The sequence below is a fragment of the Larimichthys crocea genome, chromosome IX, assembly GCF_000972845.2.
Source record: "Larimichthys crocea isolate SSNF chromosome IX, L_crocea_2.0, whole genome shotgun sequence".
Lineage (NCBI taxonomy): Eukaryota > Metazoa > Chordata > Actinopteri > Sciaenidae > Larimichthys > Larimichthys crocea.
The window spans coordinates 2311626-2334962 of NC_040019.1; the positions used below are offsets into that span (position 1 = coordinate 2311626).

Here is a 23337-nt window from a genome sequence, read left to right on the forward strand (position 1 = left end):
ATATCAAATGACTGAAAAAATAAGTATTAATTATTAATAAAGTATATCTTCTTCTTCTCATAATGCAGAAAAATAGCCCCTGTGGGCACTATTACATAAAAACTACTATGTATTATATTATTATCTTATCATTACTGGTATTTTAATTTGTATCAGCAGGTGGTGCTGTGGTGCATTTGTGTTTCCTACGACACCTAGAGGTCACCGTGCGCTCCTACAGCACCACCATATAGGCCCATGTGTGTGTGTGTGTGTGTGTGTGTGTGTTTGGCAACGAAAGAGTTAAAGTGCAAAATCCTATTACGGCTTCTGTTACACTTTAATTGATTTGGACACATCACATGGACGGAAACGGCGCCTGCAGCCTGCAGTTTGCCCGGGTGATACACACTGTGTGCGTCTCATGAGCTCCGAGGAAACCACCATGGACTTCATGTCAGATCGGGACGTGCAGAAGGTGAGATTACATAAAAACAGAGACATGCATCAGAAATAAAGCAGCTTATTGATATCCTACACTTTGCTCTGCAGCTATAATTGCATTTCACTTTAACTTTGTTAATTGGGTTATTTAGGATCTTTGTCTGCTGAATCCTGCAGGATGTGTCTTCTTATATTCATGTCAGCCTCATTACATAACACGAATGGCTCGAAGGAGGTCTGCACGACTCCTGCTAAACCTGCCTGTGAAAGTACATTTGTCAGTAAATCAACGCGCATTCTTTCGTACTGTCACAATAATACGTTATTTTATTGATTAATATAAATAATATAAATAAAACTCATCTTAAACCCGCTTTGTCTCGAAATGCCCTTCCGCTCTCTAACCAAACACACCCCTTACCTGTGCTCAGGTGACATGTACATATAGAGGCACCACCCCCCTGACCTCATCATTGCATCATCACCATCATATTACATCAACATGATCGACAGTATTTCATTATGATCAGCATAATTTGATATATAGGCATGATCATGAGTTACTCACATGAATAACACAGATCAGTGTAATGGCTTCAACAATTTGCATTAATAAATCTGCAGACATGAGTCAGACAAGTTTCTCATAAGAAAACACTTTTCATGAGCGGATATCATAAAGTGCTTCGTGCTCCAAAGAGATGCAGCAGCAGAGCTCAAATTAATGGTATAATTAAATAGGGATGCAAAACTTCCTCCCTCGAGTTCCATCTTTGAGTCAAATGAAGAACATTGTGTTTTTGAAAATCATTAAAGAAGCAAAAACACAGAGTAATCCAATTTCCCTGCTTCTTAATCTGTTTTTTTTGTGTGTGTGTTAGTAAATTGAATATCTCAGGGGGGTTTTTTTAGACACTTTACAACAAAAACAAAGAAATATTTGATTGACTCACCATGGTTTATTCCGCAGACCACATGATTACATGAGAAAACAACTTTTCAGTCCTAGTTTGAATCAGCAAGACAACCAGGACATAACAAAATACGTTTTTTTGATCTGTACTCTTTTATATTTCATTATTTATTTCTGAGAGAATAGTGAGAAAAAGTGCTCTACATTTGACCTGAGACTGGCCTTAAATAACAAATATCCTCACTACATGACTTGCGTCTTTGTGTAAAAGTGGAAACCACCATGAAAGATCAGCTCGTCTCAGCTTAATTCAAAGTATGTGACCGATTTATTTTTATGTCTGCATCATATTCTACACTGAGCGCAGGTAAACACTGTACATCTGACCCCTGGATTTCACTTAAATTTGAGACATCTCTGTGTGGACTCTTGACAGTACTTGGAGGATGGATATGTGGTCCTGGACGGCCTGCTGACCTCTCAGGAGTGCGACGAGCTGAGGCAGAGGATGGCGGAGATAGTGGATCAGATGGACGTCCCGGAGCACTGTCGGATCACCTTCTCCACCTATCACGATGAGCAACTCAAAACACAGGTGACCGAATGTGTCGTAACACTGCGAGATGAGCCTCAAACAGTGTCAGTAACTTAACAGATTTACGCCGCAATATTTCTTCCACATGCTTTCCATTATATTGGACTTAAAGATGCAGGTATGGGTCTAATTTCTGTTCATTAACTGCAGAAAGTCAGTGTGTTTTCCCTTCATGATCGGGCTCAGGTAGGCAAGTGTAGACACGTTACCCTTCTACCTCGACCCTAAGTGCCTTCTCTCGGGCTAATGGCAAACTCTTATGTCAACACTGTAGTCTGTGTCAGTGTGTGTCTCTCCCCTGGTGTAATGCAATCACTCCCCGCTGGATCAAGTGACTGACGTTAACCTTCTGACCTGCAGGGAAACGCTGACTATTTCATCACCAGCGGAGATAAGATCCGCTTTTTCTTTGAGAAAGGAGTTTTTGACGACAAAGGTGAAAGTTTTCTCTCACCATTATGTTTTTTTATGGAGCAGAATAACATATGACATTGATTAAGCATTTTTTTTTGTCTCGCAGGGGAATTCCTGGTACCAAAACAGCGCTCACTAAACAAAGTCGGGCACGGTGAGATTGTTAATCACATTTTTCATGCGCAAAGTTTTGGACTTTAGCCACGACTAAACCCTGTTTTCTGTCTTGCAGCGCTACATGCCTACGAACCCTTGTACAAAAAGGTTACACATTCACCCAAAGTTCAGGTGAGTGAGCGGTTGACGTCAGAGAATAACAATACGGAGTGACACAATAACCAACACTGACGCCGAATATTGTTCTCTCAGGGTATAGCGAGGAAGCTGGGGCTTGTGAATCCAGTGATACTGCAAAGCATGTTCATTTTTAAGGTAAAGTCTATCTATGAAGTGCTTTGTAGCGTCAGATATGATGTATGGGCAAGTCAGGATATCGTTTGTCTTTCTCTCTGCTCCAGCAACCAGGGATCGGTGGGGAAGGTAAGAAAACGACTTTTTTCAAGAATACAGAAATCTGTTTTTTTCATGAAATATCCTTGCAGCAGATTTTTGTCTTGTTTCCCAGTGACGCCACATCAAGACGCCACATTTCTGTACACGGAGCCTCTGGGCAGAGTTATGGGCATGTGGATCGCCCTGGAAGATGCCACTGTTAACAACGGCTGCCTGTGGTTTATCCCGGGGTCACACAACAGTAAGCTTTACAGTGTAACTAATTTGCACTGTTGTTTCGAAAGCACTCAGCGCTCTAACACTGTATAATCCAGATGTTACTTTGTGTCTCGCATCACATCACATTGTATGATTTGGTTATATCATATCAGTTATACACCACACCGTTTCTCAGGTGGTATTTCTCGACGTATGGTTCGAACCCCGCCGGGCACCTTTCCCCTGACGGACTTCACCGGTCGAGAGCAGGAGTACGATGCCGGGAAGTTTGTCGCCGCACCTGTTAAGAAAGGTGATATACTTTCAATTTAAATGGGAAAATAACAGATTTTTGGAAGTTTTTGGAAATACGCTCATTCACTTTCCTGTCAAGCGTATGGGATACTCTTACAAGAAACTGTCCTGTGTGTGATATTTTACAGTTTGGAGATAAAACATGTCACTTATTGAGCTTTAAAGCTGCTGGTAGGCTGATTTTCTTTCCTTTGGACACAGTCAGACTGGCTGTTTTCACCTTGTTTGCAGTCTTTATGCTAAACTAAACTGAACTGGCTGATGGTTGTAGCTTTAAACATAAGAGTGGTGTCGACCTTTTTGTCATTTTCCATCCCCTGAAATGAGTATTCGCTGGTTTTTACATCATTGTACGTCGAACGTTGTCAGACAATCTTCTCAGAGTGTATACTAAATGATCATTTGATAAGACAAGGGGCCTCAGCACCAAATAAAGCTGTGAGAGTCGGTCAGCTTGTTTCCACATTTCCCCAACCGTCAACTGTTCATGTGTTTTGAAGGCGGCGTAGTCCTGATCGACGGGGAGGTGGTGCATCGCAGTGCTGAAAACACCTCCGAAGACTCTCGCCACGTCTACACCTTCCACATCATGGAATCCCAGGACACCCGCTGGAGCCCTGAAAACTGGTGAGAGTTTACTAGTTGCTTGTGAATTTAACTTGCAGGAGAAAGATTGTGTTCGGACATGTGTAAATTCGTATCTTTGCTTTGTGTAGAGTTCAAACTTTGAACTTCGACCAGCGAAGACTCAACCAATAGCAAAGACGTGTGTGTGTGTTTGCCCACAGAGGCGATGTGCTCATCTGGATTTAGATGCCCTTAGGTTCAAACTTAAGTTTTACTGATGCCTCATGTTTTCATCTCTCTGGTCCGTAAAGGTTGCAGCCCACCGAAGAGCTCCCCTTCCCGGCTCTCTACTCTAAATGAAGGCTTGTGTTTGGTGCTGCGGTTCACGGCGAGACAAGCAATCCTCTCTTTCCTGGAGAAGGACTAACACGTATGAAATGTTTTAACCACAGAAAAAACAAGCTGCCATTGTTTTCTATCTTATATGGAGCTTCATGTAGACTGAGGAAGAATTCAACATCCAAGTTAAAGCTGGATTAACTCTTACTAACACACATTTTTGATGAATGTATCAATATTTTTATCAATTTTTAACATTTTTAGACTTTTCATGAACGATTCACGATACAGCAGATATTTAGATATACTTTTATTCAGCAACTCCTCATCAACATTGTCACCAACCAGCATTATTATTATTGTTCAGTTTTGTTTTTTCCCCCCAATTTGTGTCAAAACGAGATGGCAGATTCCTATTTTTACAGACAACATTTCTATTTTCAAGTATGTTTTTTTTAAGACAATGAAAAACAAAAAATGTGAATGATTATTAAATCACGACATCCAAACCTGTTATGTTCATTTTAAAATAAATAAAGAAACCAAAAAAAAAGGGTTCATGTTCATGTTGTCAAAGTGCATTCACTCACACACACACACACAAGTCCTGGTTCTCAATCACTGAGTGAGTATTTCACAAAAAACAGGAGGCATATCAACTTTATCTTCTTCCGATACACTCAACATGCAGTATTACATTTTTTAATGTAAGGATGATGGCAAAAAAACAACAACATACTAGTAGGATCATGCTAATTAACTGTTACAACATAAATAAATATTTAAAAAAAGAACTTTTACAGGTAAACATAAAGCAAAAAAGGTTGTTAATTAATTCATTAATTCATGCCGGGAAACAAGTCGTGATCTCATCTGAGAACGATGAGATGAAACCTGATGACGTCTGAGGAGATCGCTATAAAAGCAAATATTCAATAATGTGGATAAACAAACAAACAAACAAACAAAAAGCATATGTACAGGGTTTGTAGGCTCAGAATCACAAGGAAATGTATATATTAAGTTCACCTTTAAGGGGGGGGTCCCGTCAAACCTCAGAAATATTGATTTACCAAAAGAAAAATATACTGTAGAGTACCTGTGTACGTGTTACAGTACTGAACTTCACATTAGTGTCATGCAGGAGCATAGTGAGTTTTTTCTGCCATACTGAAGTATAAATCAGCCCTTAGAAAGAAGAGAGGAGGGGGCCATGCTTTCATCTACAATAGTGTGTGATAGAAAATATACTTCTTAAGGCAAATATCTTCAGGGGTAGGTACTTTATATTGCCATCGGGGGGAGGAGGCAAAAATAATCCAATAACAAAAACATTGATTAAGAAAGATAAGGACATCGATAAGCTAACTTTAAATAATGTTCTTCAAAGGCATTACAAAGGCATGTTATCCGTTAGGGACAAAGATAAGAAGAAAAAAACAAACGTCCTCACTCATGATCAATATGTGACACTTAGCGGCGTCTGTGCTGTGTCCAGAATTCTGTTTTTTAATAAAAAGGACATTTTATTTCCACTTTGCTAATTCTATCCTCTGTTGCATAATTCATTAGAGTCGTCGGGGGGGAGTGACACGCAAAAAAGAAACCGCACACCGCAGACACGGAGCTCAAAAGAATATTTCGCAACTCGCGTTTCTTCGTGTCGGACTCTGAAAGCGATCGTCTCGCTCCTCAAAGCAAACTGATACTGAAATGACAGAACAGACTCTAACCACGTCTGCTCCCACGCCGGTTTGTTGAAAATGACCCAGCTCGATTAAGCTGTTACGTTGTTAACTTATCCTTTCTTGTGCTAGTTAAAACAACTTTTTGACCAAGTCCGCTGATTATTAATGGGACTTCTTATTACTTCTATCATTTTTTCTTTTACACTGATTCCCCCCAAAACACAGCAGAAGGGTTTTTGTTTGTGCCATCTGTCCAGTCAAAGCAACAGCAGGATGAAGAGGTAGAGCGGGAGTAGGAGGTTGTCTATTTGGGAGGTGTAGGCTTCCAACATGGCCACAAGAGTGACCGAGCCAACAATCCATGAGTAGGTGGAGTTCAGGTTGATGCTCCCGTCGAAGATGAGAAACATGGCGACGGCGATGATCTGGGCGAACACCGACGTCGCCGTCCCCTCCATGGTTTTCTTAGTGCCGGGCCAGCGGATCTCCCCCATGGTGCTGCCGAACACAGACGCCACGGTGTCTCCGACCCCCACGGCCAGCACACCTGCATACGGCACCAGGCCACCTGCGCCGGGAAGTACTCCCTTGGGGGCGCAGGGCCCGGGGAACAGCCATATGGGCAGAGACATGCCCAGTAGTAGGTAGATGTGGGTCAGGATAAGAGGCCCAGAGTCCCGCTCATCTAGGAACAAGGTCAGCACCTGCCTGAGTAGCTGACCCACGGGCCTAATCCGAAAGTAACGCACATACTCCAGGAACAAGAACACCGCCAAGCAGCCCACGGACGCCACGTGGAGCAGCTGCCGGTCGTATATCAGCCCCGGGATGTATGTGGCTACTACAATCAGATGGAAGTACTTCCTGACAACAGTCGAGGCCTGGTGCTTCTTGGACCCTGACTGGCGCTGGTAGTTCTGGTGGAACACGACACAAGTTGCCACGACAGACAGAAACACCCAGTACCCGAGCAGACAGAGTCTTCTGTCGTTTAACGTGAGAAAGTCCAGCAGCCACATGATGGGGTGTCGGCCGATGAACAGGGAGAGCCACGGCATGAGGATTCCCAGACCCAGGACGGCCGTCATCATGTGAAAGAAAAGCGACGACACCCACGTCTCGGACTCCATGAAGCAGAAGAGCAGGGCGAAGAAGACCCCCAGCAGCAGCGAGCCCACGACTACAACGGGCAAGAAATAGTTCACCGGATCGCCTTTGACCTCTGCCAGGTTCAGGGAGCGCTTGATGAGCTGGTTGACGATGAGACTGATCCCGCCGACGATGAGGAGCGCCTCTCCGGGCGTGAAGCAGCGCGGCAGCAGGTAAAGCACGATCAGGCTTAGATAAACGAAGATCAGCAGCACCTCCAGGACCTCGATGACCTCGGACACCGTCAGCGTCTGTTTGGTCGTGTAGAGGATGGCGCTGCCGGACATGCCCGCGATCACGCAAGTGTTGGTGGGCACGGGTCTCGTGATGCCCAGCGCGATCAGGGAGAGAAACAGAGCCAGCATCATGCCCGTGATGGTGATCACCATGGAGAAGCGCTCAAAGTAGACATTCCCTGAGGCGGAGCACTTTTCTCTCAGAGCGAGGCCCAGCAGGGGCATCACCATGGAGGCCGGGACGATGCCGCTGTTGGCCGCGGGCCGAAACTGGAACACGGCGCTGCCTGACCTGAGCAGACGGTCCCATTTGTGCTGCACGTAGAAAGCCTGGATGAAGAGGGCTATGCTGCACCAGGAGTGCTGGTTCCACAACGCCATGTGGACACACAGCACCACGGCCAGAACCACAGAGGACTCCACGTACACTGGATTAATCTGCATGGCTGCAGGGGCGGGGGGTGGACGGAGGCTCGCAGGAGGAGGGAGGTTTGATCTGAACAGATGGTCTTGCAAAAAAAAAAAATGAAGGCCCGTCAGTTCCTCTCTCCGACACGCTTCATCATTTGCCGGACATTTTTCACTCTAGGAAAAAAAAAGGGGGACAATGTTATAAAGACATTAATGAATCCAGTGACTCATGTAACAGTGAACCTTGGTCATGTTTATCTGCTTTGTCATGAACTATGGCCACGGTGAACATTCACCCAGCGGGTGTGAAATCCACACACAGCTCCTACAGACCCCTGGAGGAGGAGGAGGAGGAGGAGGAGGAGGAATGCTATTTCTACATCGGCTGCAACCTTTTGTTCCTGTGAAGGAGGAGGAGGAGGTGCAGAGGGGGGTTGGAGGTTGGACTGACTTTCTGAAATAATGCTCTGAATCAGCTGTGCAGGTTGTATCAGCACATGGTGCAAAGAGAGAAAAAAAATAAAATCATGCATCAGATCAGCCGAGCTGGGCCGAGGATGCTGCAGCCTCGGACAGCATCGAGCTAACTGCAAAATACAGCTGACTGCACCGAGTTAGCGTTAACGACACACACACACACACACACATATACACACACATACACACGTTAAAGAAGACGTACGTACCACCTTCGTGCAGCGGATGGACTAAAGCTGCCGTCCTGTCTTTGTTTTGTTGTTGACAGATTTCTTCCTTTGTCAGCTGTCTCTGTCTCTGTCTCTGTCTCTGTCTCACACCCAGTTGGAGGGGGCCATATTTGACAGCCGGGGTCACGTGGTGCAGCCGTAAAAATATCTCTTAAAGGCGTGGTTTCTTTTTTTGTTTCTTTATTTATTTATTAGAGAGATTAAATTAGTTATTGTCCTGTAGAAAGCACATTTTAAGTATTTAAATTTAAAAAATAAGCAAATAAATATATATATATATATTTTTTAGACATTAAATTAGTTGTCCTGTAGAAAGCACATTTTAAGTATTTAAATTTATATATATATTTTAGACATTAAATTAGTTGTTGTCCTGTAGAAAGCACATATTAAGTATTTAAATAAATAAATAATATTTATATATATTTTTTTAGACATTAAATAGTTGTTGTCCTGTAGAAAGCACATTTAAGTATAATTTATATTATATATATATTTAGACATAAATTAGTTGTGTCCGGTAGAAAGCACATTTTAATTATTAAATTATATCTATTATTTATATAATACTATATATATATTTATAATATTTATTATAATATCTAATAGCCTATTGTTGTTGTCCTAAGTTAAAATACACTACCTCTTTTTTTTGTTTTGTTTTTTGTTCAGCCCCGGGTCGTCCACTGAGGGTCCGTGCCACCTCCGGGGGTCCGCAGATCCTGCAAGGGGGTCCGCCCTTTGTCATCATCCAACTGACAATTTTACCCCAAAATAATGTGAGATTCAAACAGAAAAAAAAAAAAAATTAACAAAATGATAATGAGTAAAACTGCACGCAATAATATGCAGTAATAGGATACTGTTGACAAAAACTATTTACAAAATAATTTATTATACATTATACATAGATAGATAGATATCAATCATAAACACAAAAGGCATATAAATAGGATAATAACGTTGAAATAAAAAGTGAATAAAGTAAATATAATAGTTATTATTTAATTATTTAATTATTTGTTTAAAAAATAATTACATGTGGGGGGGGGCAACATTTTTTTCAATCATCTTTGTTATTTTTTTTAATTCTCACTAATTATTTCTGGGGTAAATTGCTAATTATTATGACAACAATCGGCGGACCCCCTGGCAGTCCCTCTGCGGACCACGCTCGGGGTCACGCACCGCTGGTTGAAGACTTACGTGATGATTACGTCACTCCACCAGGTGGCGCTTGACTCGTCCAATAGGAAGACGGCGACGACGCAGAAGAAGAAGACTAAACGTAATGACGACACCGGCACGACGACCAATCACAAGGCGGGGACGAAGATGGCGGAATCGGAGCTGAGCGTCAGGTAGGCAGCTAGCAGCTAGCAGCTAGCAGCTAGCAGCAAACTTTAGTTCAGTTCTGCTTCAACACGCACTCAGAAGTTTTCACCAGCGAGTGGGTTTGTATCCACGCAGCGTGGCTGTCTCGTTAAGTCCCAGCTGGAGTTGTGTTTACGTTTGACAGCGTGGTCTTTTTTAAAAAGCTGTTAGCGCCACGCTAACTTAGCTTAGCTGAGTGCTAACAGCATTTGAATGGCAGCGCGGTGTGTGTGTCCGCGTGACAACAACAAAACTACTTATTTAAAACTGAAGGAAAGGGGTTTGTGTTTGGAAAGACTCAGCTGTCTGTCACCGTAAACAACAACAACAACAACGGTGGTTAACGGTGTTTGTGACAGAGGAGAAGAGGCTAACGGTTACCGTGAACGTCAGCTCCGGTTTTCTGAATGGGAGATGTTTCCTTTACACACTTTGTTACACACTTTGTTACACACCTGTTAATTAGTCAATGAACTGACAATTTACATATTCAGGTAAATTAATGCAGGTCTAAAAATAATAATATAACAATACTAACATTTTAATAATGTTAGTTTTTTTTAATAATACTTAGAAACTTGCATGAAGTTGATACAAATCTGAACCTTTATTTTGAAAGTCAGGTGTATGAACTGACAATTTACATATTAAGGTAAATTAATGCAGGTGTAAAAATAATTTTATAACAATACTAACATTTTAATAATGTTAGTATTTTTCAATAATACTTAGAAACTTGCATGAAGTTAATAAGTCAGATGTATGAACTGAGTTGATTAAGGTAAATTAATTTACCTTACCATATTAAGGTAAATTAATGCAGGTGTAAAAATAATAATATAACAATACTAACATTTTAATAATAGTTTTTTTTATAATACTTAGAAACTTGAATGAAGTTGATACAAATCTGAAACTCACCTTTCCACCTGTTAATAAATCAAACCAGCTTTATTTTGAAAGTCAGGTGTATGAACTGACAATTTACATATTAAGGTAAATTAACGCAGGTGTAATAATAATAATATAACAATACTAACATTTTAATAATACAATAAAAGTTACATATAAATGTAATTAAATCTGAACTACGGCCCATCCTGACTGTTCACTCACTCAGTATAAAGCATATTTACTGAATCATTTTGGAGCAATTCAGCCTCAAAGTTCATTATTTTGAATTGAAAAAGGCATTATGTGCAATATTTACTCTACTGTAAAATCAGTTTGATCCATAATTTCTGACAAAGGTTGATACACTTTGGCTAATCCTCACTCCAGTCCTGAGATCAAGTGTACAAACTTTTGTCAGAAATTATGGATCAAAGGGATTTTACAGTGGTAATAGGTTTTCTCGCTCCGTATCATGGACTACATGCATTTGCCATAACATCTGTAATACGGGCGCACTTGATTTAATACACTAGACTATCGTTTTGTTTTCTCGAGATCTCGAATTAATTATCTCATTATCATCATTATGTTTGGCCTTTTAGGGCTTCCGTAGTGAACAAATCTAAACACTGTTACTTCTTTTGTTTCACATCTGGAGTCAAATCACAAAGAATAAATTGTATGAACATGTTAAACTTGATACAAATCTGAACCTCATGTTCATTCTAAACATGACTTATTATGAGCAATGCAAATTTTGGTTAATATTTCAAATTAAAAACGTCTCACTCTTCACTCATCATTCAGAAAGTCATATTTTGTGTCACATCTACAGGTATATAACAGCAGCAGTTATGTCCTTAAAGGTTCAAATGCTTCGTTGTGCACAGCAGTACAACAGACACAGCCAATCCTATTAACAGCTTTAAATAATCTGTATATATAGAATACAGTTCTGTATATGAATCTATTTTTTCCATCAGTTTTGAAGATGTCATGACATCTAAACTTTCTGTATGAGCGTTTACAAAAACAGTTTCACAGCTGGTGCATGACAGTGCTCCCCCCGATGGACACACTTTATTACTGTGTGTGTGTGTGTATATAATAAAATAAAATATTGCTTCTTGGTTTATCAAGTGAAATATTTGAGGAAATTATGAAAATACCAGAGAGACACAGACAGACACACTGAAGAAAATGACAAATGTATATTGTCATAATCTGCCTATTGCATGAAACTGTACTCTCTGATTCACTGACTGCTGCTTGGTTTGCATTTCATTATTGATTATCACTCATATATCCGTCATTCCCTCAGGAGCTGTCGAGAATTATGGACCATACTACTAGGAAGATCTGCATTGCGAGAGCCGGTATGTCTTCTTGCCGTGTGTGACTGAGTGTAAAGCTGCCACCACGGTGCCGAGGTTGAATCAGAGTTCAGTGTCTAGTCAGAGAAATACTTCTTGTTTTATTTTCAGCAACTTCTGTAATAATAAAAATGCACATTCATACTATTTGTCTGCTGTTTCCTGTTCTTGGACTGCTTAACACGTAACATAGGAGTTTATGGCATTTGACAGGATCTATGCAAGACATCAGTGTAAAATGACATAAATAAATGAAAGTAACATGTTAGGGGAAAAAATAAGTATTTAAAAAAGGCAAATATAAACAAATAAATAAATATTAAGAGAGAGAGAAAATCTGGTCAGACTTTAATCATTTAATTGTGATTCATTTGGTTTGTATGTTATTTTGAGTTTACCAGAATCACAGAAGTGTCTTGGCTTGGTTATTTTCTAATGCTTATAAAACATATGATATATGTGTTGTCTTTTTGTTAATCTCCACTCTGACACGAGTGATCTTCTCTCTTCTCATTCTGAAACGTTTGACGGACACAGGCTCAGATAGAGGCAGAACTCGACAGACACTGGGACAGACTGCATCAAGGACTCAATTATTACAAGCCACCCAGGTATGTCACAGTTTGAACACTATGACTCATAGCGGCCATAATTATTCAGAACCACAAAAGGTAACCGTCGGCATCGCTCGTTCTAGCTCGTCCTCTGCTGGGAAAGTGAAGGAGAACAAAGATGTTGCACAACCGTTGAAGGATTTCGGTCTGAGGATCAGTAAACTATTGGTAAGAGCTCAAATATGTTACGTAAACGGATTCACTCTCTTAATTTGGTCGTGATTATCTGTTAATGCGATGCTTTGATAATGTTGCAGGGTCTTGATGAACAACAGAGTGTGCAGCTTTTACAGTGCTACCTACAGGAGGACTACAGAGGAACCCGTGATTCATTAAAGGTGCCTGTTACCACGTTTTTTCATGAGCAACAAAAAACATCAGATGCTATGATGACAAACATTCAGACGGTGGCTAACGGTCTCTTCCATGCAGGTTGTTCTCAAGGATGAGCGACAAAGTCAGGCGCTGCTGCTGAAGGTCAGTTCAGAGATCTGCAGCCTTTTACAGTTTGCTGTATATGTTCCATATTTAATCCAATAACTAATAACTCCCCGCGTGTGTGTGTGTGCATATTTACAGATAGCTGACTATTACTACGATGAGCGCATGTGTCTGCTCAGATGTGTCCTGCTCTTGCTGACATACTTTCAGGACGAGCGGCATCCCTACAGGGTGAGAAGCAGCTGGATCTGAGAATTAATTTGATCATTTCTCCCTGAAAATAAGTTTGTGTCGTTGCTTCTGTGAGATAACTCTGTGTGTGTTTTGGTTTTGTTCAGGCTGAGTACAGTAACTGTGTCAATAAACTGGAGAAGGACCTGGTGAGCAACTACCAGTCGCAGTTCGAGAAGCTCTTCAAAGCAGAAGCACCGACATGGGAAACTCACGGAAACCTCATGGTGATCATTTGATTAATACCGTAGATTGTAACTATCCTCAAAGGATGTAAAATAAAGTTTGATTTCTTTGTTTCAGACGGAGCGGCAGGTGTCGCTGTGGTTCCTGCAGTGTCTGAGAGAACAGTCTCTGCTGCTGGAGATCATCTTTCTGTACTACGCCTACTTCGAGATGAGCTCGACCGACCTGCTGAGCTTCACCAAGATGTTCAAAGAAGAAGGCTTCGGTTTGCGGCAGACCAACAGACACTTAGTGGACAAGAGCATGGACGCGCTGGTCGACCGCATCGGGTAAGAGCACCTCCGTGTGTTTATGTGTTTACATACGCTACTGCATTTTCCTGTGACTTATTGGCTGACGTTTCTACATCATTGTTTGATATTTTCCTCCTTGTGTAGCCTCTAACATCTTTTCTGTTTGTCCGGCCTGCAGATATTTGAGCTCTCTCATCCTGGTTGAAGGAATGGACATAGACTTCCTGCACAAGTGTGCCCTGGAAGACTGCACAGAGCAGCATCAGTTCTCCAGCGCTCCTGATGTTATCAAGGTTCGACCAGAGTCTATAAACGCCGGCAGTCATTCATCCAAAAAAACAGACATCTGAACCTTGATATTCCCTCTTGTTTTCTTCCAGGAGATGGATCAGCTGCTGCTGACATTCGGTGACATCCCTCATCACGGGCCGGTGCTGCTGGCCTGGGTCCTGCTGAGACACACTCTGCGACCAGACGAGTCCAGCCCCGTGATCAGGAGGATAGGAAACACAGCCCTGCAGCTGGAGGTGTTCAAGTACATTTCAACCATGCTGAAGGGCCTCGGAGTCTCAGGGAATAATGTAAGAGAACGCAGACACACACCTGGGTCATATCAAGTTCGTAATAAGGTGGAAAAGTCTGACAGTCTCTCTTTAATATAACCAAAAACTGCTTCTCCTGTGGCTGTACGCTTCTGAGTGGAAATCCATCAAGATAAGGAAGTCCTGTCAAAGATTTAGACTGTAATTAAAAAGGCCAATGGAGCCACGAATCTTATCCTTAAGGTTCAGATTGCTTCTGGGTTTCTCTACCAGGTAGTTAAAGTTAATCATGTGAGGCCTCAGACCCAAAGAGGTCTCTAATGAGATGCTACGATGAAAACCACCTGGCAGCAGTGAAACATGCTGCACTCTGGATTAGTTTTATTTTCAGAATCTGGGCTGAATCAGACTTTTTTTTTTTTTTAGGTTTTGTAATCATGCCCCTCATGCTATGGTTTAAAAATAAAAACTGAAGTTTCACTGTCAAACTGTCACAAATTTTCCTGATGAAACATGTGACCCAGCAACACAAACATACACATGCTCAGATATGTTTTTGTCTCTTCAGTGCACAGCGAGCACGGCGAAGATGTGCATCTACGGTCTCCTCTCGTTTGTGATCACTTCTTTTGAAGAGGAGAGCTTACAGGTATATACATATTTTACATGTACATATGTTCCTCGTATCCATATCTGTAACCTCGGTTCGTAACTTGCCTCGTCACGTGACAGACCGGCGGCGTGGCGACACAGTGCTCCCACCTGATCGACGCCGCCTGCGAGGTCCTCTCTGCTCCGAGCCTGGCTGAAGTCTTCTGGGAAATGGTGAGAATAATCAAAGGAGAGAAGGTTCTCTTAAGAGTGTCGACTGTTGATAATTTATCCTGTTTTGTTCAAATCTTTAATCCAGAAGCCGAACATGGGATTGGGGATGATCCTGGACAGCGCAGTCGGGATGTTTCCTCACAAGATCGGGCCGCTGTTACAGCTTCTAACCGCTCTTTTGTCAAACAAGTCGACCGTTAAAAAGGTAGATCACACACATGCACACACACGTTCACACACTCTTCTCTCCCTTTTCGTAAATGGATTAACATATTTTTTTTTTTATGTGGCAGGTGTACAACTTTTTGGATAAGATGTCTTTCTATACACAAGTTTACAAACATAAGCCCAATGATATCATCTCCAAGGAGGATGAAACATTGTGGAGGAGGCAAACCCCAAAACTCCTCTACCCCCTCGGTTAGTCTCTAATTTTTAATAAATCTTTGTACGCAAAAACATCAGGGATTTATGTCTTATGCATAATTACAGAATATATAACTTTGTCATGATGTGCGTCTACTGTTCCGTCTCGACCCTCAGGCACGGGGCAGACTAACCTGTGGATGCCGCAGGGAGTGCTGGGCCAGGTGATGATCGGAGGCGAGCAGGGCTACGTGGTCCGCTGGGACTACTCCTACAGCTCCTGGACTCTCTTCACCTGCGAGGTGGAGATGCTGCTCCACGTGGTTTCAACTGCAGGTACAGAACTTAACCGTTAAATCCTTCAAAGGATGAGAAAGCTGTTGTCATCATGCTTTCTTCCATTTACCAACAGCGAAACATGAGAAAAATTATCAATCTTTGTTAACGCGTCCGTGTTTTTCTGCCTTTTCTTGGTCTAGACGTTCTCGCTCACTGTGCACGCGTGAAGCCGATCCTGGATCTGGTCCATAAAATCATAAGCACAGACTGGACTGTGTCAGACTGTCTGCTGCCTCTCACTTCACGCATCTACATGTTGCTACAGAGGTCAGAGTCAAGCTTATCAGACGCTTACACGTGTTTTGTCTTCACCGGGAACCGAGAATTGAATTTGTCTTTTTGTGTCGTTTGCGTGCAGGTTGACATCGGTCATCAACCCTCCAGTGGACGTGATCGCCTCCTGTGTGAACTGCCTCTCCGTGCTGGCTGCGAGGATGCCCGGGAAGGTGGCTATGCCGGATACTTCTCGTGTGAACAGGAATTTAAACCCAGAATCTTCCTCACACACACCTCATGTGTATCTTGTTTTCTTCCCCTTCAAGGTGTGGTCCAGTCTGCACCACACGGGTTTCCTCCCCTTCGCCTCCAACCCTTTGACCAGCATGGCTCAGTGTGTGAGGTAAAGGAGTGTTTGACGCTTTCTGTTTTAATTTGCCTCACAAATATGAGATTTTTATGTTTTTGTTTCTTTTTTTCTTTCTAGTGCTGAAGGGATGAAAGCAGGTAACTATGGCAACCTGCTCGTCCAGATTGAGCAGCCGAGGGGCGAGTACGCTGTAACGATCGCCTTCCTTCGTCTCATTACGACCCTGGTCAAGGTAACGGATTTTTTTACTAAATGAGACGTGCACAACTTTACAGGAAAAACAAATCTATAAACGCGCCGTCTGCTGCTTAATCTCTTAATTTTAATTTCAGGGTCAGCTTGGCAGCACTCAGAACAAAGGTCTGATCCCCTGCGTGCTGCTGGTGCTCAAAGAGATGCTGCCCACATACCATAAGTGGCGTTACAACACCTACGGTGTCAGGGAGAGGATCGGTAAGGGTTCACGTCTGATGACGAGTTTCCTTTTTTTTGCAGACTGGAAAGTAAAAAAAAAAAACCGAATCAACACGCTCTGTGTCGCTGCAGGTTGTCTCATCTTGGAGCTGATTCATGCCATCCTTAATCTGAGCCCAGAGGGAGAGGATCAGGGCAGGTGAGGAGAATCCTGTGGGATTAAAGTTACCTGAGCGTTTCTCTGTGAATTCAATCGGACACTTTTATTTGAATAAACAATAATGACCTCATTGAGTTTTGATTTGTTGTTGTTAATTTCTTTTCCTCCTTGCTGCAGCACCCCCACCCTGCAGTCTCTGTGTATCTACAGCCTGGCAAACACCGAGGCCGGACAGGCAGTCGTCAATATCATGGGAGTTGGAGTGGACACCATAGACGTGGTCCTCGCTGCACAGCCCAGCAGGTAAACAGGACAGGTGTTCATGCTTAGTTTTCTATAATTAATTAAACACCTGTCATGGTTTTGTCATATTTGGTTATATTTTCTGTATTTTTTTTTTCGTCCAGCTCTGGCTCTGAAGGTCCTGGTCAGATCCTGATCCAGACAGTCAAACTGGCCTTCTCCGTCACCAACAACGTCATCCGCCTGAAGCCGCCGTCCGACGTCGTGTCCCCTCTGGAGCAGGCCCTGACGCAACACGGCGGCCATGGCAACAATCTCATAGTCGTCCTGGCCAAGTATATTTACCACAAGCACGACCCGGCGCTGCCTCGCCTGGCGATCCAGCTGCTGAAGAGACTCGCTACAGTATGTGACTTCCTTTATATGCATATTTCAGCACACATCAGTATTGTTGTAAGTGTGTGTGTGTGTGTTGTGTTTCCGTCTAGGTGGCTCCCATGTCCGTCTACGCCTGCCTCGGCAGCGACGCAGCAGCCATCCGCGACGCGTTCCTCACCCGACTGCAGAGCAAGACCGAAGACATGAGGATCAAGGTCATGATCCTCGAGTTCCTCACCGTTGCCGTGGAAACCCAGCCCGGCCTCATCGAGCTTTTCCTCAACCTAGAAGTCAAAGACGGGAGCGAGGGCTCCAAAGTACGAGCGATTTTTAGAGAAAGAAGGAAGTGTGTTTGTTGTTACTTTTAGTCGTGCTGCATCTGGATTCAGAATCTCTCTTTTTTTTTTTTTTACCTGTAGGAGTTTCTGCTCGGCGAGTGGAGCTGTCTTCATGTGGTGCTGGACCTGATCGACTCCAAACAGCAGGGGAAGTATTGGTGTCCCCCGCTGCTCCACCGTGCAGCTCTGGCCTTCCTGCTTGCCCTCTGGCAGGATCGCAGAGACAGCGCCATCTCTGTCTTACGTAAAAAGTAAGCACGTCATTTCTCACATCTGCATAACCAGGTGTTAGGAATGTAAATCCTGGAGTGTGATGAATGTATTGCTGCTTTTTTTTTACAGAGAAAGATTTTGGGAAAACTTGACAACGCCTCTCTTTGGAACCCTCACCCCGCCTTCAGATACCACAGAGGTACTTTGTTACATTTTTGCCATTACACATTTTGTTATAACGAGTTATTGGATGTCAGATCAACTCAGTTATTGTGTGTACCCTCAGCCTTGTGTCCTGGAGACGTGCGCTTTTGTCATGAAAATCATCGGACTGGAGATCTACTACGTCGTCAGGTAAGTTTCACAATCGGACTCCCGTGTTTATCGCTTTCACACGCAGGCGACGGCTCGAATCTCACACATGAATCTGCGTCTGTGTTCTCGCAGCGGTTCCTTGGAGCAGTCTCTGAAGGACGGACTTCAGAAGTTCTCCAACGCGCGACGATACGAGTACTGGTCCCAGTACGTCAAGTCTCTAGTGTGCCATGTTGCGGAGATGGAGGAGGAGGGAATCTGTTACTTCCCCGAGACCCAGATGTTGATCTCCGCCTGGAGGATGCTGCTCATTCTTTCCACCAGCCATGTAAGTCACAGCAACACAAACTTATAACTTATATATCATGGACGCTGATCAGAACAAACGAGCATCGCTCCGTTCTCATCCTAAATTCAACGAGCACTTCTGACGGACTATACTGAACCTTTAAGTCTGCCTCATCGGAATATCGAAACATTTTGGAAAATGTGCTCATTTATTTATTTGATTGATGCCACCCTCATCTCGTATGGTTCATTTGCTGGTTAGTTAGGTTGGAAACATTTCGCCTGTTAAATCTTTTATGTTTTTATCTGCACAGAAATCAGCAAAAACAACTCTGTGTTGATCTCTGCGAGTTGCCCAGCAACATCAGGAGAGTAAAAGCACAGCTTATTAAACTTCATATTTAACAGAAATAAACGAGGGAGGCATCAACCGTTTCATCCAGCTCTCAGCAAAATGTTCAAATCTATTAATCTTTCTTTTTTTTTATTGATTAAGTGTTCAGCACCTTTTTTAGGTGCCCAGAGAAATTCATTAGTTTTTGGAGGTGAATCATATAAAATCGTGATAATTGGTATATTTTCTTTTTTTCAGTCCGATGTGATGCAGCTAACGGAGGACTCGACCAAACTGAAGCTTTTCATGGACGTCCTGGACGGGACCAAAGCCGCTGTAAGTCGTCGCAGCGTAACACACTTTGTATTCCTCGTCCTTTTTGTTGATGTCTTTAAGTTTTGAACTCTCTCTCTGTCTCCTTCAGCTGACCACGCCCATGTCTGTGCCTTGTCTTCGTCTTGGCTCCATGATGGCCACGCTGCTGCTCATCCTCCTGAAACAGTGGAGAAGGTGAGAATTCATGCATGAGACAGAGAGTGTATAGACGAATCCTAACCCTGTTATCTCTAATAAACTCTGTCACTGCTCTTTCTGTTTGCAGCGTGGTAGCGACAGCTCCGGACATCCTGTCTCCTCTCTCCCTGATCCTGGAGAGCGTCCTTCAAGCCGACCAGCAGATGATGGAGAGGACCAAAGCCAAAATCTTCTCTGCGCTCATCTCTGTGCTGCAGATTCAGGGACTCAACGGTAACGAGTTTGTCTTCTGTCTGTCTGTGTTTTGAATCCAGCGTCGCAGTCGTCTGGAGTCGAATCTTCTTATTGGTTTTATTTTCCAGGTGGAGATATCTCCCAGCTGCCCCAGCTTTTGCTGTCGGTGTGTGAGACGGTGAAAGACGAGGCCCTGGCGCTCATCGACAACACTCGTCACATGAGTCAGATGGCAGACGCAGTGGAGGACGAGGACAGCATGGAGACGGACTCTCCGCGCGGCCCGCAGAAGGACCAGAGAGACGGGGTGAGTTGGTACATGTGTACACACTTTGCCAGGCTGCGTCCAACGTGAAGTGAATTTTAAGCCGTCGTCCTTTCCATCAGGTGTGCGTGCTGGCGCTGCACTTGGCAAAGGAGCTGTGTCGCACCGACGAGGACGGCGAGCACTGGGTCTCCGTGATGAGGAAGGTTCCCGTCCTGCCCTCGGTGCTCAGCGCCGTCGAGCTCAGCCTGAGATCCAAACACAACCTGTACTTCACTGAGGCCGCGCTCCACCTGCTGCTCACGCTGGCCCGCACACCACAGGTGAACACAAAAACATTTTAATGTGTTGCCATAAATGTTGTGGAAAGACCAAAATCAGTAATATATTGTAGTGTTACTCAAGCAGAAGTAAATATTTATTTGTTTTAGGCTCTGGATACTCGTCAACTGCAAACTTTTTTAAGGAATTAACACAAACTTCAACATAAAATATGACATCAGCAGATTTCTGGGGAGGTTTTTCATGTTTTCATTTGTCCTCCAGGGGGCAGCAGCTGTCGCAGGAGCAGGAGTCATCCAGACGATCTGCCTCCCTCTTCTGAGCGTCTACGAGGGCTCTTCAAACGGAGCGTCACAGGTGATAACAGACACTTTTTTTTTCTGCACATATCATTGCTCAGTGACATCATCATCATCACTGCATGTCTGCGTTTGTGCGCAGAGTTTCTCCAGAAAGTCGCAGGACTCCGCCTGCTGGCCCGGCGTGTACCGCCTCTGCATGTCTTTAATGGAAAGTCTGCTGAAGACTCTGCGTTACAACTTCGTCAACGAAGCCCTGGACTTTGTTGGAGTCCATCAAGAACGCATACTGCAGGTATGACTCATCTTAAGTTTAATACAGCTCGTTTTATGCGGCTCTTCTTCTCATGTCTCGCCTCCTTCTCTTCTCTGCCACTCAGTGCCTGAACGCCGTGCGAACGGTGCAGAGCCTGGCGTGTTTGGACGAGGCGGACCACACGGTCGGTTTCCTGCTGCAGCTCTCGAGCTTCTGTAAGGAGTGGCAGTTTCACCTGCCCAAACTGCTCCGAGACGTCCAGGTAAGTCCAGAGGAAAGCTGCCGAGACGACGCCACGCTTCGGCTTCCAGTCGTTCATTCAGCATCGCTTTCTCCGTCTCCTCCTTTGCAGGTGAACCTGTGTTATCTGTGCCAGACCTGCACGTATCTGCTCCACAGCAAGAAGATGCTTCATCACTACCTCCAGGTCAGAAACGAGGCAAAAGACAAACGTTTACTGCCACAAACATGAAGTCAAAAGGATTCAAGACGTTCATTTATTGTTTTCCTCAGGCTAAAAACGGCGAGGCGTTGCCCCCCGGTCCTCTTCCCAGGACTCAGAAGCCCCCACAAACCCCGTCTAAAGAGACAGCAGGCGGAGGAGAGAGGGAGGAAGCCGAGCAGAAGGCCCTGCTGGCTGTGCAGTGCAGTCTTCTGAAGATCCTCAGCAAAACCCTGGCGACTCTGCAGCACTTCACTCCAGACTGCTGCCAGATTCTCCTGGACCAGGTCTGCACTAATAAGCACTTTCGTTTTCGGTTTTGATGCTGGAACAGGATAAAATACTGACTCGTGTTCCCCGTCTGTGTGTCAGAGCATGGACCTGGCCGAGTATCGAACCCTCTTCGTGCTCAGCTTCACGACGCCGGCGTTCGACCCCGACGTGGCTCCTTCGTTTGGAACCCTGCTGGCCACCATCAACGTGGCCCTCAGCATGCTGAGCGAGGTGAGTGTTTAACGAGACGGTGAATGACTTCAGCTGCAGGAGATTCGCCGAGTGATTCTGTGCCGCTTGTTCACAGATGGAGAAGAAGAAAGAACCGGTTTCACTGAGCATCGCCTCGCTGGCTTCATCGGAGGAGATCCAAGCTCTGAAGTGAGTGAATGTTTTATCTGGCCGTCAGATATGAAGCTGCAGCTCGCAGCCAGTTAACACATTAGATCATCTTTGTTTGTTTTCCCCTCGTTACATCTTTCCTGGCCAAGCATCTCCAATTTTTTTCCCTTCAGGTCATTGCTGATGTTCACCATGGAGAACTGTTTCTACGTGCTGATCTCTCAGGCTGTCCGCTGTCTCAAAGATTCCTCCATCCTACCTCGAGACAAGCAGAGGCTCAAACAGGAGCTGAGCTCTGAGCTGGTGAGACGTCACGCTCTCTCAACGGCTTTTTGAAAGATGCGTTGACAGATTTCTAAATAAAACTTCATCCTTACCCCTTTTTATAATACAGTAAATCTAAAATATTTCTCTTTTCTGTCTTCCAGAGCACTCTCCTCTCGAGCCTGTCTCGCCACTTCCGCAGGGGCTCTCCATCGTCTCCGGCCAGCGGCATCCTCCCCTCCACCCAGTCCAAACCAGCCACGCCGGGCTCCAAGGCGAGCCACGAAGGTCAGGAGCCGTTCATCCAGCTCGTTCAGGCTTTCGTCCGACTCGTGCAGAGATAAGACGTTCCGATCCCGACCTCCAGTTGTGCAATCAGAAGAAAAAAAACATCTTTCTGGTGTTACGCCTCGTTTTTTTTTATGTACAGTTATCGCAGTAGTTCAAAAATAGCACAAGTTTGTGAGCTGGAGTGAGTGAGTGTTTGTTCTAATATGTTTGGAGCCATAATTTTGTTGAACATTTCATTTTTTTTGCCAAAAACTGCTGTTCTAACTCAAACCGAAGTGACGAGAAGCCGCCCGCTCGTCCACGCGAACACGTATTATGAAGCAGATCTTGGTGCTACCTAAACGTCAGTCTCTGACTGCGGTTTATCTTTCCAAGACCTAGTTTTATAGGTCGACTTTGACCAGACACGTTTCAAGTGCCACTTCAGAAATCAGACCTTTTCCAATCCGATAACCTCCTCGTGTGTAATTCTGGCTGAACGTAGTAGAAAAGCGGCGCTTATACTTTTTCTAAAATCTCAATCTGAACTTTGCTATTTTCTTATATCTGCTTATCCGTGTACACACTTTGAAGTGGCTGCCAAGATTTGTACTTCAAAAAAAGAAAAACTATGTATATGCTAATAAAGGGACTTTTGTACCACAGTCGAGTTTCATCATTCATTTCTTTACTGCGTTTGCACATAATTCCTCGAACACCC

The 23337-nt window shown here is 43.8% G+C and overlaps 3 protein-coding genes across 4 annotated transcripts; 2 read left to right on the forward strand and 1 right to left on the reverse strand.

The window, feature by feature from the left end:
- Positions 1 to 230: 230 nt before the first annotated feature.
- On the forward strand, positions 231 to 5246 carry phyhd1 (phytanoyl-CoA dioxygenase domain containing 1). Of its 2 annotated transcripts, XM_019278352.2 has the most exons (12): positions 231 to 457; positions 1773 to 1931; positions 2044 to 2049; positions 2292 to 2367; positions 2452 to 2499; positions 2578 to 2633; positions 2715 to 2777; positions 2864 to 2885; positions 2971 to 3099; positions 3253 to 3369; positions 3872 to 3998; positions 4250 to 5246. In XM_019278352.2, the coding sequence occupies exons 1-12, from the start codon at positions 404 to 406 to the stop codon at positions 4296 to 4298; spliced, it is 906 nt and encodes a 301-aa protein (XP_019133897.2). In that variant the 5' UTR covers positions 231 to 403; the 3' UTR covers positions 4299 to 5246. The 2 variants fall into 2 exon arrangements, with proteins under 2 accessions (XP_019133897.2, XP_010738695.3); XM_010740393.3 differs by lacking the exon at positions 2044 to 2049 and having other exon boundaries at positions 234 to 457.
- A 314-nt stretch (positions 5247 to 5560) lies between these two features.
- On the reverse strand, positions 5561 to 8601 carry dolk (dolichol kinase). Its single transcript, XM_010740395.3, has 2 exons — positions 8448 to 8601; positions 5561 to 7935 (listed from the first exon to the last, which is right to left on the reverse strand). The coding sequence occupies exon 2, from the start codon at positions 7792 to 7794 to the stop codon at positions 6223 to 6225; it is 1572 nt and encodes a 523-aa protein (XP_010738697.1). The 5' UTR covers positions 7795 to 7935; positions 8448 to 8601; the 3' UTR covers positions 5561 to 6222.
- Positions 8602 to 9713: 1112 nt separating this feature from the next.
- nup188 (nucleoporin 188) lies at positions 9714 to 23281 on the forward strand. The gene is made up of 43 exons (XM_019278396.2): positions 9714 to 9829; positions 12058 to 12112; positions 12647 to 12720; positions 12807 to 12891; positions 12981 to 13061; positions 13156 to 13200; positions 13303 to 13395; positions 13503 to 13622; positions 13699 to 13910; positions 14053 to 14167; positions 14255 to 14455; positions 14985 to 15065; positions 15149 to 15241; positions 15327 to 15446; positions 15535 to 15661; positions 15785 to 15943; positions 16087 to 16213; positions 16305 to 16392; positions 16489 to 16565; positions 16650 to 16764; positions 16865 to 16985; positions 17079 to 17145; positions 17284 to 17409; positions 17514 to 17754; positions 17838 to 18044; positions 18147 to 18316; positions 18408 to 18477; positions 18565 to 18632; positions 18726 to 18921; positions 19474 to 19551; positions 19640 to 19725; positions 19817 to 19962; positions 20052 to 20230; positions 20311 to 20511; positions 20735 to 20827; positions 20912 to 21064; positions 21150 to 21287; positions 21378 to 21452; positions 21539 to 21754; positions 21840 to 21971; positions 22048 to 22121; positions 22256 to 22385; positions 22511 to 23281. The coding sequence occupies exons 1-43, from the start codon at positions 9804 to 9806 to the stop codon at positions 22688 to 22690; spliced, it is 5241 nt and encodes a 1746-aa protein (XP_019133941.2). The 5' UTR covers positions 9714 to 9803; the 3' UTR covers positions 22691 to 23281.
- Positions 23282 to 23337: the final 56 nt, after the last annotated feature.